We start from the raw sequence: 16,608 nt of genomic DNA, 5'->3' as shown, positions 1-16,608 counted from the left end.
CAGACCCCTGAACAATGTTTGTGCCAAGTTTGGTGCCTGTGGCACCTGGGGGCCACATGGGGCCCCTAGTGTGGCTATTCTGATGGCAGACCTGACCAGTGTTGGTGCCAGTGTTTGGTGTGGATCGGAGAAACGGTGCGCCTCGCATGTCCGCATGTGATGTTTGTGATGTCCGCCAGTCCACCCACTAGGCAATTTTAATTTAGAATGTTTGACATTAATGATATGGCAAACAGTAAGAGTGGGGTCAAAACAGTGGCCGACACTGGCACAACAATTGAGTTTGAATTGAGTTTTTAAAATATATATATATATATATATATATATATTATTATATATATTATTTTCCCTCTGCTTTCCAATTGGCCTCCTAGCGCCCCCTGGCGGTCTTCACTTTGAAAACACACTGACCTACAGCAATGGTTCTCAAAACGTAGTTAAAATAGCATCAACATCGGTCTAACTGCTAACCCGTTGTCAGCTTGTAGATCTGCTATTTTAAAATAAATCTTTAGGTCCAGGTTCACAAAATCTTTTAAGATGGGGGTCCATGGCCAAATAGTAAAAATATCGCTTTGGAGGTCCTTGATATGAAAAGGTTTGCGAACAACTGGACTACTAACAGTACAGTGTGATTTATCTGCCTGTAGTGATGCAATGTACCTCGAGAAATGGAAGAATCCTATCCGAGGCAAGGTTTGACTCACCACTACCGCAGGAATGCAGCCGTGCGCAGGTCGCCCCCGCTCCTGCTCTCCCTCTGCTCTGACACACAGCTGTAAGCAGGCTGCACTGGGCCAGCTCATTCCTCTGCACCGTCTTATTATTCAGGTTCAAACGGTGGGAGTTGTGCTGATGGCAAAAGTAAAAGTATGGCATCCAAGTTGTTCTCAGCTTTCAGTGATCTCATGCAGTGGTGAACATGTTTCTTAACATGTCTCTAAGGTGTTGATAACCATGCTTATCTGCTATTATTGCCTATTATTCCAGAAGACAGCCGGTCAATAAGCTCACCATGTAGATTGTGAGCGTATACATCGGCTATTTTTTGGCATGGAGATATGGTGCAGACTGCAAAGCGGATGCGAACTAGTATAGACCCCTGGGGGACTATTTTTTTCTTTTACAGTCCCACAAGTTTACAACAAATCAATGTTTACATTTCCACAAATCACAGAGATGTAAGGAGAAATCACACTGCAAATGGATGTACCTTTGCTTGCAATCGACACCAATAAGCCAAAGCCTGAGATTCCTGCAGAGTATGTTAGTTCTGTCTGGGTTTCTTTCCACCTGCACAGCAGTGTCGTGTGCCTTAGCACAACATGTTTTCCCCCCCCATTTCCGTTTTGTCATGGTTCTGCTTGGTTCGGTTACTGTAAAAGCATCACTAGCCCTCAGTGGTGGAAAAAGTACTCCATTGTTTTACTTAAGTAAAAGTACCAATACTGCAATTTAGAACTTCTTCGTTACAAGTAAGTGTGGAATTAAAAATGTACTTGAGTAAAAGTACAAAAGTGTCGGCATCAAAATGTACTTAAAGTACTAAAAGTAAAAGTAGTCATATTGCAGAATGTCCAAGTTCAAAATGTGTAGAAAATCTATTGAAAATAGCCGATCTACAACCTCTCAATGCGTTGCGTTGCGCCGCATTGTGAGCTTGTAGATCGGCTATTTTCAAATGGCCGAAATGTATAGGGTTGAAGTGGTTAATGTATGTTTTCTAATCAAAATTAAAATCGCCAAAGTAACTAGTAACTAAAGTTTTCAAATAATTGCAGAGAAGTAAAAGTACAAATTTTGGCTCCGAGATGTAGTGGAGTAGAAGTAAAAGTACTGGAAATTGGAAATACTCAAGTAAAGTACAAATACCTCAAAAGTACTTAAGTACAGTACTTAAGTAAAAGTACTTAGTTACTTTACACCACTGCTAGCCCTGGCTGGCACGCAAACATATTAATGCAATGGAAAACCACTCCACGATGATACTGTACTGTACTGTACAAACCATATTCTGCCCTGGTCCAGGAAGTGATGTCACTCAAGTAAATTGTCTTATCAAGTGGAATGTCAAACTCTTTTTTTCAGGATTAAAATGAGAAAACAGCTGAAGTAGCTGCATGCCCGAAGTGTTTTGAGCTTGCAGATCTGCTACTGGAAATAAGAGTTTTATGCACGACAGCAACAAAATATTGGAGCCATTCTTCACAAAACACATACAGTATGTTCAGAACATTCTGACATTGAAATGGTCTTTTTCCAGACAAATAAGGAGGAAATGTTATCACAGACCTGTCTATGTTGGCACCACACTCTCCTTGCTGCGAGATCTAGCAGCACTTATCACAGGACTAGAATCAGAATCAGTTTTATTTGTCACAATACAGTTTTACTGGTGTAAAGTGCGTGAAATTGTCCTTTTTTGTAGTAGTAGTAGTATTCCGTGAGAAGTGGAATACTACAGAGTGAGTGAGAGTAAATGGAAAGAGATAGAAATCAGGTTGAACAGAACAAATACAGATATTGTATGTGAAAGCCGGTATTGTTTAAGCACGGTATACATAATTATATGTACAACGCTGGCATCATATCTTATGCAGGTGTGTACATGAATATTTGTGAAACATTAGCCTTATGCAGGTGTGTGTGGGTGGTGGGGGGGGGGGGGGGGGGGGGGTTGCAGCACGTACAATGTTTCTTAAAGTGCTGTTTCAAGGACCAGTTTGTGCAGTATGGAAAGGTTAAAAATAAATGGCACGTTTCACTTGATCTGACATTCACGTTGAGTGATTGGACTTGCATACCATTTCGTACTATGTACTTATCTTACCCAAAATATCAAGGCTTTTTCCACTCACCCGTGCTACTCAGACAGCCGGAGTTATGCCGGTAACCTCACCCATGCTACTCAGACAGCCGGAGTTATGCCGGTAACCTAAAGTTCTGCAGTGTAAAAAAAAAAAACCTGTCCTAGTCTCGGGCCAGCAGCAATATTATGGACACTGGACTGATGTCCCACTTGTTTCCTCGTCCCTCCAAGGACTCAGCCAGTGTGGGTCTCTCTCGGATGACCAGGACACTCACTCTCTCTCCAGGAAGATCTCTAGAGGGGAGAGGGTGACAGATCTAGTAGCTGGTGACAGCGGGATCCTTGGCAGCATAGTGACACCGTGCACAGCATAGTGACACCGTGCACAGCATGAATCACATGACTTGCACAGGGAGGGGAGTTCAGCAGTCTAGGTGCTCCGTATACAAAGCAAATTCCTCACAATGTTCATTTATCCCTTTGTAAGCCTGCAGAAATGTGGGTCTATTTAATACAGGTCAATTTGGTTACATTTGTAACAGTCTAGAGGGTTTAGTGGTTAAATGAATGTGAACAAACTGTTCTCGTGCTGATGTGTGTGTGTGTGTGTGTGTTCTCTGTGCAGCTATGTGGCCATGTTCCCGTACACGCCCCGCAAGGATGACGAGCTGGAGCTGAGGAAGGGAGAGATGTTCCTGGTGCTGGAACGCTGTCAGGACGGCTGGTTCAAGGGCACCTCCATGCACACGGGCAAGATAGGAGTGTTCCCCGGGAACTACATGAGCCCCGTCAGCAGGTCAGCATACAACATACTGTGCATGTTTGTCTCTGTCGGAGGCAGAAACCTCTCATCTCTGTGTCTAACTTTTTGTGGGGGGTTTTTCTTCGTAAATCAACGCACACTGGCCTACTTGATCATACTTCTGCATCATACAAAATAATCAAAATCAGCAGAAATGCGTAGCGGAGCAAAGCGACTTTTTGAGCTGGTCGATCTGCTACTTTTTCTGTTTTTGAATTTGAATCCTGAAAAGTAACAGTTTTGGACAGACGATATACAGTAGTACACACACACACACTCTCACTCACTCACACACACACACACACACACACTCGCACACACACGCACTCACACACACACTCACACACAGCAGCTGTAAATACTTTGCTCATTATCTTTATTGCATTATTGCTCTTCATTGTGCATTCCAGCCCAGCTATCCAACTGCTTAATTACACCAAAGGAAAAAGATCTTGCTCAATAAAATTATTAAGCTTTCCTAACATAATTACACACGCGTATACACACATAATATACACACATACACGTGTGTGTGTGTGTGTGTGTGTGTGTGTGTGTGTGTGTGTGTGTGTGTGTGTGTGTGTGTGTGTGTGTGTGTGTGTGTGTGTGTGTGTGTGTGTGTGTGTGTGTGTGTGTGTGTGTGTGTGTGTGTGTGTGTGTGTGTGTGTGTGTGTGTGTGTGTGTGTGTGTGTGTGTGTGTGTGTGTGTGTGCGCGCGTGCGTGTATAATTATGTGTGTATATATTTTTTTTTATATATTAACCATACAACTATTATTGCCATTACAAAGCTGTCCCATTGTAATTGCTATAGCCACTTTGTCCGCTTGATTAACTTAGTAAGCTGCAAAAACAACATGGCCAGCGAATTGATAATAATTAAGCTCTATAACTCAGTTTACTGACATATCTGTGAACGTTGTGACGTGTCGCACCGCATAACAACACGTCACCCAAGTCAAACAGGACGAGAGATAAGATAACATAAGACCTTATAGGCAGGACAGCAGTTAAAAGTGATTTATTTGGTTAAAATATATGTTAAATAGCTCTCTGTACTCATTGCTATAGTGTGTGAACAAACACTATACTATAGTGTTTTATCTATAGCAATGATTACTATCAGAATGTAGTGCTTTAATCTTTTAACAGATATATATCACTTACCCTTTACCTTTTTACAATTACAGCGAGGGCAATATGTACTCAGTCAAAAGAAAGACAGAATTATATGAACAAAATATACAACACACTATACAACAATATTCACCCTTATACAGGACAAAATATATAATAAGAGTACACCCAGTAAGCATGTCAGATAGTGTCCATACTGTAAGATCCAAGCATGTCTGATGAGGACATTCTTGGAAACATGGACATCATATTTTCGCTGACATAACTGATATATGTTACCGCCCCTTAGGACGGCGTCGGGGAGCACCCAGCCCAAAGTGCCGCTGAGCCTGTGCACCCAGGCTGGCCGAGGAGTGACCATCGTCAGCCCCTCCGCCATCGTTCCGGGGCCCGGGGACTTCAACAAGCCCCTCCCTCCCCCTGTGGCGGCCTGCCCCCTGCCTGGCGCCGCCGTGGTCACCGCAGCCCAGACGGCCACAGGGCAGCAGCCTAAAGTCCTGATGCACGTCAACTCCCAGATGACCGTCAACCAGGCTCGCAACGCTGTCAGGACAGGTAGGAGAGTGGATGTATTCCTGTGGCCTATAATTCTGAGACTCAAGGAATCTTGGATTCCCCCCTCCCCCCCCCCCGCCCCCCCCCCCCCACCCCCCCCCCCCCCCCCCCCCCCCCCCCCCCCCCACACACACACACACACACACACACACACACACACACACACACACACACACTTTGAGAACCACTGATCTATTCAGATTTACTTATATATGATATATACTGTATTTTATTGCATTAAAAGCTACAATGCGGGACTTATTTTGAAATGGTCTGTGTGTTAAGCTAAAAGGTTCCCTGGCTAATTAGCCATTTATGCCTCTATAACTACGTGTTCATATTTTACCGAAGGGTAACAACGGCATCAAAACAAGATTTTAAATGTTTTATTAGCACATTAGCATTCCTACATACATTCCATAGGGCTGGACCACCAAAATATATATGTACATAATTATATATTTTATATTTTTAAGGGAACATTTTTAACTAAAATCTTCTGGAGGTCCGTCTGGCACAACATATTTTTCTGATTGGGGTTCGCAGCCAAATACATATAATTTTGTCCGGGCGGTCCTTTTTTGTCATTGACATAAAGATGTTATTAAGCACTGCTATAAGAGGTGTTTAATAACCAGAGCGTGCTGTCCCCTCTCAGCAGCGGCGTGTCACAGTCAGGAGCGTCCCGCGGTGACTGTGACGCCCACCCAGCCTCCTGTTGTGGCCTACCTGCCCTCATCCTCCTCCTCTTCCCCCCTCCTCCGGTGGCGCCCAGGGCTGCTCCCGCTCTGGGGCCTCGGCAGCCGCCATGGGCTGCGCCGCCGCCTCCCTGACCCCGCCCAACGTGAGCGCCGCCTCTCTGGAGGGAGGCGTGGCCGTGCTCGCCATTCCTGTCAGCAGCAGCAACGGATCTCCTCTCAACGGCACCAACGCGGCACTCGCCTGCAGAGCGGACAAAGATGGCAAGGTGGGTTCGATGTCAATGACGCATTTCCTTGCCCGACTGGGCATGTCTTATAACTCATTAAGACTTGGTTTGTGGTCTGTGTCTTCGGTTCTGGGCGTATCCGTGCTAACATCTAGTTCTCACACTTTCAAGATTTTTCAAAAATGTTCAAAATTTGCAGATGTACAAGCTGAGCTTTTATATCTGCTATTTTTGAATAGCCAACACAAATATCTAAAAATGACACAGATGATTTCCCGGTTCTGCCTTTAGTACAGTGAAGAGTGACATGAATCAGGGAGAGAGAGAGATAGGGAGTGACACACAAGGTCGTCATACTTTTTTCCCCCAAATGTTATAATCAACTAAATTGATTTGTCTGATTATCCACTTGAATCCCTTTGAAGTGAGACTAGTATTCGAGTCAGAAATAGCAGGTCTCAATGAGCTCACAACGTAGAGCTTGTAGATCATCATAGTATAAATTGGAGCTTATTAACCCATTCTGGACGGGAACCCCTTTTGGGGTTTTAACTAAGCATTATGTTATGCTTTAGCTATTGAAAAATAGCAGATCTACAAGCTCATAGCGCGCCACCGAGTGGCGCGCTATGAGCTTGTAGGTTGTAGGTCTGCTATTTTTGAAAAATCGTAAAAATGCGGCACAAATCTTTGAATGTATATTCGTTCAGAGCGAACGTTTTTTTTATTTTTTTCGACGTCAGGTCTAAATGGATTAAAGCTGTGCGTGTCTGTGATTATTATCGCTACCGACTTAATAATTATTTTTTTATATTTGTCTCGAGTGTGTGCATCACTGGTTTATTTCAAAATTGGCTTGAAAAAACATATCAGGAATTATCGAAAGGAGGATGCATTTTTATGCTATGTTGATCAATTGATTACATAGGACCACAATGGAAACAAGTCCCCAGGAGTGTTTTGTGTTATCCTTTTAGCCTTAATGTCTTACTCCACATGCTTACATTCATGACTGATAAAAGTATTCAATCAATCAATCAAATTGAAAGCACTGCTTCAGCAGATGTCTCCAAATGTTTCCCATCGGTGAGAGAAAAATACACTGGTGCGTCGCCATGTTAACTGCCAATTATTTACAATACCAAACACCCCGTTCTCTGTCGAAAATAGACAAGTCAACGGAGAGCGGTTTATGCTGAATTTACACACAATGCCGCCGCCTGTTCCCTCTAGCGGGCCTTGAGAATTGAGTTAGGGGGGTGGGGGTTCAGACAAGGCCAACAGGCACCAGCTGTCCTGTTTTCTCCTGACAGAGTCCCCAGCGCGCTCGTCGATTGGCCTACGCCGCACCGCGTTATCCAAACTTTTTTTTCCAGGCTGAGTGAGAAGCAAAAAGTGATAATTAAACTAAAAGCTGCCAGACAGATTTTTTTTGTATCATTTTAGTGAAATGGAAACCGGCAGCCTCGTTCCGTGCTGCGTCGCGATGAATCAAAACGCTGTTGTCCCCCTCGTTGTCACGGACGGTTTGACTATTGGAATGCATTTGAGGTGTCTCATCATAGCCCTGTCCCCAGGGCTGAGGAGCAGCTTCTAGCCTGCGGCTGTTACTCACAATCATTACATAATCACCTTATCGCAATTGTTTGTGATAATCACTATAATTTTTCGCTATTATATGTTGCACAGTATTTTGTGGATCTCACCAAGACTTGCATTTTACTGCTTGTACCTGTATCAGTAGTGACTAATCAACCTTTAAGTGGGGGTGCAATGGCTTTTTCTGTCATTTTATTTGGAAGTTTCAGTCTGTGTTTTTGAACCAATCAGCATTGTTTACAATATCAGCTAGCAACCCTATGCTAATTTGAGTAGCATTATGACTTGATCATATAAGCACTATAAAAGACCAATTGCCGCAGATCAATGGCAATGTAATGACGCTAAGCGTCATATTTATTAATTAACGCAGATCTATGGCTAATACACTCTCTGGATGTCATCTTGGGGACTGCCCTTAAGTGGATCAGCACCAGTGCTGTAGTTGGTGCTAGCTCGCCGGTGCCAGACGTTTTTGACCAAACAGCTAAAATGGCCGACAAACTAGAGTTTGAACCGAAACTCTAGTAAACATCCGCCAGCTTTTTCACAGGAGAGGTGGGGAGGTGAATGATCCGGGTGATCATAGTTTTTGGCATATCTAAGTCAAATTAAGCTCTAATCAAGCCCGAATATATTTTTGAGCTGATTATGAGCCATAATGCACACAAAAAATAGGGGAATAAAACAAATCTCGGGATGCCGGGCATGGCATCGATTGCAAAGGTAAATTAATCTTGTTCTCTCGGGGGCAGCGCTTAACCAGTTAAGTCAGACCTCCCGTTAGTCCGACCCGTTCTGCGGGTTACAAATCACCCGTGGCTTCCTGTGAGGTTAGGGTTTGGGATAGTGTTAGTAATGGTTTGAAAAATGGGAGGTCAAACCAATGCCATGCTAACGTCATCTTGAATGAGATTAAAAATGGAGTAGTTCTGTAATCAACATCAGCTGCGTTTGGAGGAACGTGCAGCAATGGGGGAATACGTTGGCTATTCAAAAATATCAGATCTACAAACTTGTAGCAGTACCAGCTATTTTTGAACATTTATTAAAAGAAGATCCTGTAAGTGATTGCGATTCTTTATTATTATTTAGATTATTCTTTTAACACAAATCTCCCCTTTTGGTTGTCCCTGGCAGAAACATTTTTTTTTAACTTTGTTTTTATTTCAAAAAATGAAACACGAACAATGAAACAGAAATCAAACATAAATGTGAATACAAGAAAACAAAAATACATAACAAAAACAGAGACAATAAAAGAAATCAAAGAAAAACAGAAAAACAGCTTGACAAACTTCAAAAATACAGCATTCTTCAGACAGTACAGGACAAGGCAGGGAACAGCAGGAGACATGACTCACAATACAATATACAGCAGATATCCAACATTCGAAGCATTTTTATAGACTCAACAACCCCTACTCAGCACTCTTAGACCTCTACACATACACCGAAACACCCAAGTACAATATTACAGAAGTCCATTTAAGTATGAAACTTTCCATTTTTAATTGTAACCTTGCCGTCATTTCCTCCATTATATAAACCTGCTTCAGTCTCTGTTTCCATTGGGTTATAGTAGGTGGTTTTACCTCCCTCCAATTTACTGTTATCATTTTCTTAGCAATCAGTAAAAGTATCCTTAATATGTAACTCCATCCACGCAACTCCTCGGGTATAATTCCCAGCAGAAATAACTCGGGTCCAGAAGGAATATTCAACCCCAAACACTTTTCAATTTCCTTTTTAACATTTTTCCAGAACCCTGAAATTCAAATGTATCAATTTGGGGGCCTTTGACATGGTTTGGGAACCAGTGGCATAAGGGACTGCTTTCACGCTGTTCCACAAATCACACATTGGGACTTTTGGCCTAACAAACCTCTTCAAGTCTTGAGATTGAACATTTGCCTTCTTTGCAGCGGGAGAAGAAAGGCCTGCTGAAGCTGCTGTCCTCCAACAAGAAGAAGGCTCGTCCCTCTCCGCCCTCCTCGCCCACGCTGGAGGCGGAGCAAGTGGCTGCCGGCGGCGAAACGCTGCCGGGCGCCATGATGGGACCCGAGACCACCACCGCCCCGCCTCCTCCAGGCAGGGTGGAGCCTGAACCTGCTGCTGCCGCCTCCTCTTCCTCGGCCCCCGAGACCTCCTCCCACCGCAAGACCAGCCCCCTGGACGGGTGCCCCCCCATCGCGCCACCTCCTCGCCAAGCCTGCTCCTCTCTCTCCTCCCAGCAGCACGATGCACGACCCATCATATGTGAGAGGTAAGAAGTCAATAGTAAAATGTTTTACTATCGCAAATACGTTTTATCATGTTATAATAGAGTTGCTGTCGGGCAGAAACCTTAACTCCATATTTGAAGTTGTTGTTGTTTTTTTGTAAATGTATGCCCTGGACTACGTGATTATACTACAGCGTTACACAAAAGTATCAAAAATAGCAGATCTACAAGCTCTCGACGCGTTTTGAGATTGTCAGTCTGCTATTTTTTAATTTGAATCCTGAAAAGTATCAGTTTTGCACGTATGAGGTTTCAGGATTCAAATAAAAAAATGCCATGTATGATCAAGCAGGGTGTTAATTTACGGAAGAAAAGACACACACAAAAAGTTGAAATATGGAGATCAATGACAGCCATGATAACATCCACAGTCAGTAACATGTCACTGTCCATCTCTCTCTGACCTCATCAGGTACAGGGTGGTGGTCTCCTACCCACCCCAGAGCGAAGCGGAGCTGGAGCTCAAGGAGGGTGACATTGTGTTCGTCCACAGGAAGCGCGAGGATGGCTGGTTCAAAGGCACCCTGCAGAGGAACGGGCGGACTGGCCTGTTCCCCGGCAGCTTCGTAGACAGCATCTAAAAAACGCCCAGCTGATCAGTGATCACACTCTGATCTAGACACACACACACTGAAACCCTTTTCCCAGAGGCCATTGCGGCTGCCACGGAAGATGGAAACGCTGATGGCCGTCGCACAGAGAAGGAGAGGGGGTACAATTTGGGACGATGGAAAAGCTGGAGGACAGCACACTACTCACGCTGTAAAGTCCCTGGGTGTTAATTTAACTCTGGGAGAGTACTACTCTCAAAGTTTAAACGAACATCTAGGAGTTTACAGTGCATGATTTTTCTTTCTTTTTTGTTGCTTATTTATATCTCTGTAACAATTCAGATGTTTTTAAATGTGTGCCTTGTACTGTTCCTCACTTTATTGTACATACGGAGACAAAAAAGAAGATTTTTTTTTTAGCGTTACACAAAACAAACCAATATTATGCTGTTAATAGATTAGAAAAAAATGCATTTTAACTTATTCAGTAGTCTTTGTTTTCTGGAAGAAGACAAAAGCAGACAAGCTCTGCTCTGCCTTTTTTGGGCGTTTAGGGTTAATAAAAACAAAATAAAAAGCTGGCACATGGCTTTGGATCTGGATGACTCGCATCATCTCTCATCTCTTCCGACTGCAACATTTCGGGTTTTCCACTATCGGACGATAAAGCGACGAGAGTGTTACTGAACGCAGCGGATGGGGGCGGAGGGAAAGAGACGCGGCACTTAACGCCATCATCGACAGCGCTTGGCATCGCTCCCAGGAATACAATACTCACATCCGGGTCCAATCAAATTACCTGGGCTGGAACTGGCTTGAGGACCCGCCAATGTGTTCTTGGGATATATCTCCGCAAGATTGCACCGTTGTGTCATCACAACGAGGCGAGGAATTGCACAATGTTTCGTCTCTTAACCGGGTCAGTTCCACAGGGGGTTGGTTGGGGAAGTGGGTTCTGGGCGTTCTGTGTCGCTGAACTCCTTGTTAATGATCAAATATGTGCATGCAAGCAAATTCGCAGGAGGTAGACACGGGACTACAGCTTGCTTTGGTTAGACCCTTTTTTATAATAATAATTGGGGGGAATGAAATAACACTCCATAATAATGACTCAAAATGATTGATTCATTTATATTTCCTATTTGTACTGGTCTGTAGTATAGCTGCTGGGCCTCAAACTCTCCCCTTTGCGCCTTAACGTCCTCATAGACAGAGCTCTACATGCGTTAACCCCTAGTTGACAGAGCTATACAGCACAAGAGCCACACATGCCTATCATTTCAAGAAGGACTGATACTTTTTTCATGTGTATTTATATTCATGTCCGTGTGGATTTTCACAAGCTGACCATAGGTGCTCTTAGAGAGTGTCTGCTGTATAGCAAACCCTGACATTCACACACAGAGAGAGAGACACACACACACACACATACATACACACAAACCACAAAGCCCTTCAAGCGCTCTATTCTAAAGACTACTCATTCCTAATGTGACTCGTTGCAATATTATCGATCCATGACTTGCTGAAGCATGCTCTCTCTACAAGTAATATATCATGATGGGGTATCACTCCACGGGAAGAGCTGTGTATTGTATTTCTCTCAAATGGCAAGGTTTATAATCCGAATCAATCACTTGGGACCCCCTCGATTCTTGATTAATTTTCTTTTTTTTCTGCTGTACATTTTCGTCTATTCAATGTGTTTTGTTGTTCAAGTGTTTTGTGTTGATTTGAATTGCTGGATGATTTCTTTTGAGATTGGATGGGGCTTCAGTGTTACTGGTTAGTTTTGGTCACTTGGCGTAAAAGACGAGAGAGAGAAGCGCGAGAAGGACGAGAACTTCCCCGGAACGCTGTCAACGTTTGGTTTTTTCCTCGCAAACAAACATCATGCCCTCCTTTTTTCATTTTTCATTCCAAAAACATTGTTGGGAAAAGGAAAGGCCATTTGACACCAAAGCTTTCATTTTTAACTGGGAAGCAGGACAGAGGAGGTATAAAGCCTGATTTGTACTTCGTTGCATACTGGTGTCGTGCACCGAAAAGAGCTAATCAGCTATTTTCGGTACATGACACTATTTGCAATGGACTGTAACTGGGGCTTAAAGGACCACGTGCACCATTTTCAACTCATCTTCATATAATTGGTCCTCACTAATGCTCATGACAAGATGATACCATGTCTGTCTGTTTGCTTTTATTTTATTAATGCAAGGGCAGAGAAACGGAAGATATTGCTCTTGCATTAATAGCAATAATAGTACAAAAAGGTTGAAATTGTGATGAAATTTACCAAACCTGCCTACTGATGTATGATGTCGGGTTTCATAAACTATCAGAAAGATAGGGTGAAAGTGGTTTGAAGTGGTCCTTTAAGGAATTGTGATAGAAACCTTTGAGGGACTCAAAGATGGTGCTGTACTAGACGACGTACCCCTGCTGCCTGTGGCAGGTACTTGTAAAAGGGTCTGTTCCTAGTTCTTAGGTATACAGATCCGCTTAGCTACTGATGATGTCTAGGAAGGAACCACAAGGTGTGTGTTTTTTAGGAGGATCTCTGAATACGTGTAAAATGGAGTCACTTCCAAGTTCCACCGGAAGATGAATTCACTGACTGAATTGGACCCAGATTTTATGAGCGTTTTGTTAACTGACGTGTGTGTGACTGTGTGTGTGTGACTGTGTGTGTGTGACTGTGTGTGTGACTGTGTGTGTGTGTGTGACTGTGTGTGTGTGTGTGTGTGTGTGAGAGAGAGAGACTGTGTGCGTGAGAGAGACTGTGTGAGAGAGACTGTGTGCGTGAGAGAGACTGTGTGTGTGAGTGAGAGACTGTGTGTGAGAGAGACTGTGTGAGAGAGAGACTGTGTGTGAGTGAGAGAGACTGTGTGTGAGAGAGAGAGACTGTGTGTGAGACTGTGTGTTTTAATCTCAACCGTACTTGTAGAGTCGACTAATGTTCCATACTTTTCTTGGCATTCACCTCATACACCTCAGGGTGTATGCTCAACTGGCTTTTATAGTGTATTTAAATCACTGGCAAACCTTTTTTGTTCATATACATACATTACAGATTTACATTTATATGGAGATGCCATGCATTCAACCGTAACAACATATTGCACCCTCGCAGTAGTATTTTGATTGGCAAAGCCATGGTGGTTCAGTGATCCAGGAAATGGTTATTTCAGATTGACAAAGTGAAGTTTGTGTTCTTGTGGACACCAATGTTTATACTGTATTGCCATGCCTTGGGAGCACAAGGTCGCACTAAAGTCTGCTTTGTTCAACTGAAACAGATTTTAAACTCATGCCAAGGTGACTTACTTGATTTTCTTTCCTGTTTTTGTATTGTTAGTCTATTGTATGTCTGAGAAAAAAATAATGGTGAAATTGAAATCCACTTATGGCACAGTCTGTGTGCTAAATGTTCTGAAGTATTTGAGGGAATAGCACATTTTGTAAAAATGACTAATAACAATAAAAGCTAATGGTTTCCATAACTTTTTTTAGTTTTGTTGTGGTGGTTAATACATACCAATTTGTTCCCCTGTTTTCACCACTGTTTTCAGTGTGTAAAGCCAGATTTATACTTCCGTATGACATTGTCGCGCAACAGAAATAGTCGATCTACAAACTCACAACTTGCTGTGCTGCGAGCTTGTAGATCTGCTATTCTCTGTGTCTGATAGCCTTCACATCCTCGCCTGACCTACATTCCTCCATTGGATGAACCGTGTGTGTGTGCGCTACACATGACATACTGTGCATATAACAGATTCAATCTGGGGCGTGTTCTCCTCCATGTCATCAGTGCCAGTACCCTAGGTGGGGTTGGCAAAAGGGCCTTTCTGTGTGGAGTTTGTGTGTTCTCCCCATGTCCCCTAGGCCTAGGTAGGGTAGTTACCCTCACAGAAAACATGCAGTAATCCTGGTGTCTATACTGCCTCCCCATGACCAGCAGGGGTGTCTGATGGAGAGGAAAGGAACTGGTTGGAATAACGTGTTCCTTCCACGGGCTATATCCAACCGGGGAGATGTGTGTGTGTGTGTGTGTGTGTGTGTGTATGTATATATATATATATATATATATATATATATATGTGTGTGTATATATATATATATATATATATATATATATTAGAGATGCACCGAAAGGGAAATTCTTGGCCGAAACCGACTATAGGAAACAGTTGGCCGAATATGATTAATATTATATATCTTTTTTCCTACCATTGCTGTCATGGCCGTATCTTAAAGCTACCTGATTTATGGCAAAATAAATGGTTATGGCAAAACGTAACTTAAATAACCACTATTATGGGTCCATAAAACATTTATTCAGCTCATAATTGCATACACTATTCGGTGATATATTGTCAGCCTTTTTGGGCCGAAACCGAATAGGCCGAAAATGCATTTTTAGCCATTTTCTGCCGAATATTTTCTGCGGCCGAATATTCGGTGCATCACTAATATATATATATATATATATATATATATACTTTTACTCCACTACAATTATTTGAAGACTTTAGTTACTAATTTCTTTGTAGATTTTGATTATTATTATAAAACATATACATTAACATCTTCAGCCCTATATACATTTTGGGCATTTTAAAATGGCACAATGTGACGCATTGAGCTTGTAGATCTGCTATTTTCAAAACATTAAAAGAAATATTTTATACATTTGAAAACTTGTAAAATGGGGACATTCTGCATAATGAGTACTTTCTACTTTTTGGAGTATTCTGGAATATTTCTACATTGCAGTGTTGATACTTTTACTATAAGTAAAAGATGTGAGTACTTTTTCACCACTGAGCCTCTCAGTGATGAGAACATTCCCAGCTAATGGAATAACAGCCATCAGGATCTCTTGTGAATAAATCATTGTATTAGTGTTAACTGAGACCTGCCAAAACCTCCGTGTCACTATTTAGAAACCTAGTTAGATTTGCATGGAACGTTGTTACGTTTTTATGTATGCAGCACAATTATAGACAGGCCTGAGGCTGCATGAACTCTAGCTTGTTATTGAGTTAAGAGCAATTTGACAGCAGACCAGCTCAGAGGTTTTATTAGTGGATGGTACTCTGTTTATGGTTGGACTCATTTTGGGATTTGGGGGATTTTGTGTTGTTGTGAATGTGTCCTTATTTTCCCCTGAAAGGTTGAAAACAGCAGGAAATCCATCCTGGCTGTCATTGAACTCTTAAGGAAACCTGTATGTAGAATAGAGCAATGATCACAGACTGCATCGAGTCTTAATGCTGCAATCTGTGAGTTATTTTAAGCGATACATTTTTATTTTAGCCGTTCTTTGGTTAATACAATAACTAGTACATCTGTATGGCAGTCGCTTACATAGGCCCCTCCCACTAATATTGCCAGCCAATTACAATGTCACGTCACCCCTGTGATCATGTGTAAGTAAATATGGAAGCCAATAGGAAGACAGAGGGGCGGGGCTTAAGCAATTACAGCGTGCTCCTATTGGTGGTCGAGCAAATTTCAAGACTGTAGCATGCTGCAAACAAAAGTTATAGCTGTGTAAAGGCCAGCCAATAGGAAGACAGAGGGGCGGGGCTTAAGCAATTACAGCGTGCTCCTATTGGTGGTATAAGGTGACATTCACACCAGAAAGCTTTACTAAACGAATCCTGCTGCGTATTGTCAGAAGATGCGCTTTGTTTGGCAGGTGTGAAGGCTCATTCGAATCCTAATGCGCATCAAAGAACCGCATTCTACTCCGCCAAAAAACGGGGGTTTCACTTCGCTTCCAATCGCACTTGATTTCGATTCGGTGCAGGTGGGAATGCAATCCGTAGAAAAATAAAGGAAATTAAGCAAACTATGTGGCGGATAAGGAGCTGCACAGTTGGAGGCGGAGAAGGGATATTAATTTTACGCAAGAGGTGTCACTGACACCAAATGGG

At 42.7% G+C, this 16,608-nt stretch overlaps 1 protein-coding gene across 1 annotated transcript in view; it reads left to right on the top strand.

The window, feature by feature from the left end:
• The window catches only part of LOC306926036 (E3 ubiquitin-protein ligase SH3RF1-like), a 68,447-nt gene extending 54,281 nt beyond the window's left edge, over nucleotides 1–14,166 (top strand). The window contains 6 exon segments of the mRNA XM_079505248.1: nucleotides 3,435–3,605; nucleotides 5,036–5,301; nucleotides 5,963–6,054; nucleotides 6,056–6,268; nucleotides 9,754–10,094; nucleotides 10,525–14,166. Coding sequence (XP_079361374.1) covers nucleotides 3,435–3,605; nucleotides 5,036–5,301; nucleotides 5,963–6,054; nucleotides 6,056–6,268; nucleotides 9,754–10,094; nucleotides 10,525–10,693 — 1,252 coding nt within the window. The 3' untranslated portion in view covers nucleotides 10,694–14,166.
• The last annotated feature ends 2,442 nt before the right edge of the window (nucleotides 14,167–16,608 follow it).

The sequence above is a fragment of the Electrona antarctica genome (assembly GCF_951216825.1).
Source record: "Electrona antarctica genome assembly, chromosome: 7".
Classification (NCBI taxonomy): domain Eukaryota; kingdom Metazoa; phylum Chordata; class Actinopteri; order Myctophiformes; family Myctophidae; genus Electrona; species Electrona antarctica.
Note: the sequence above shows the minus strand (reverse complement) of the source record. Positions and strands in the feature narration are given on the sequence as shown.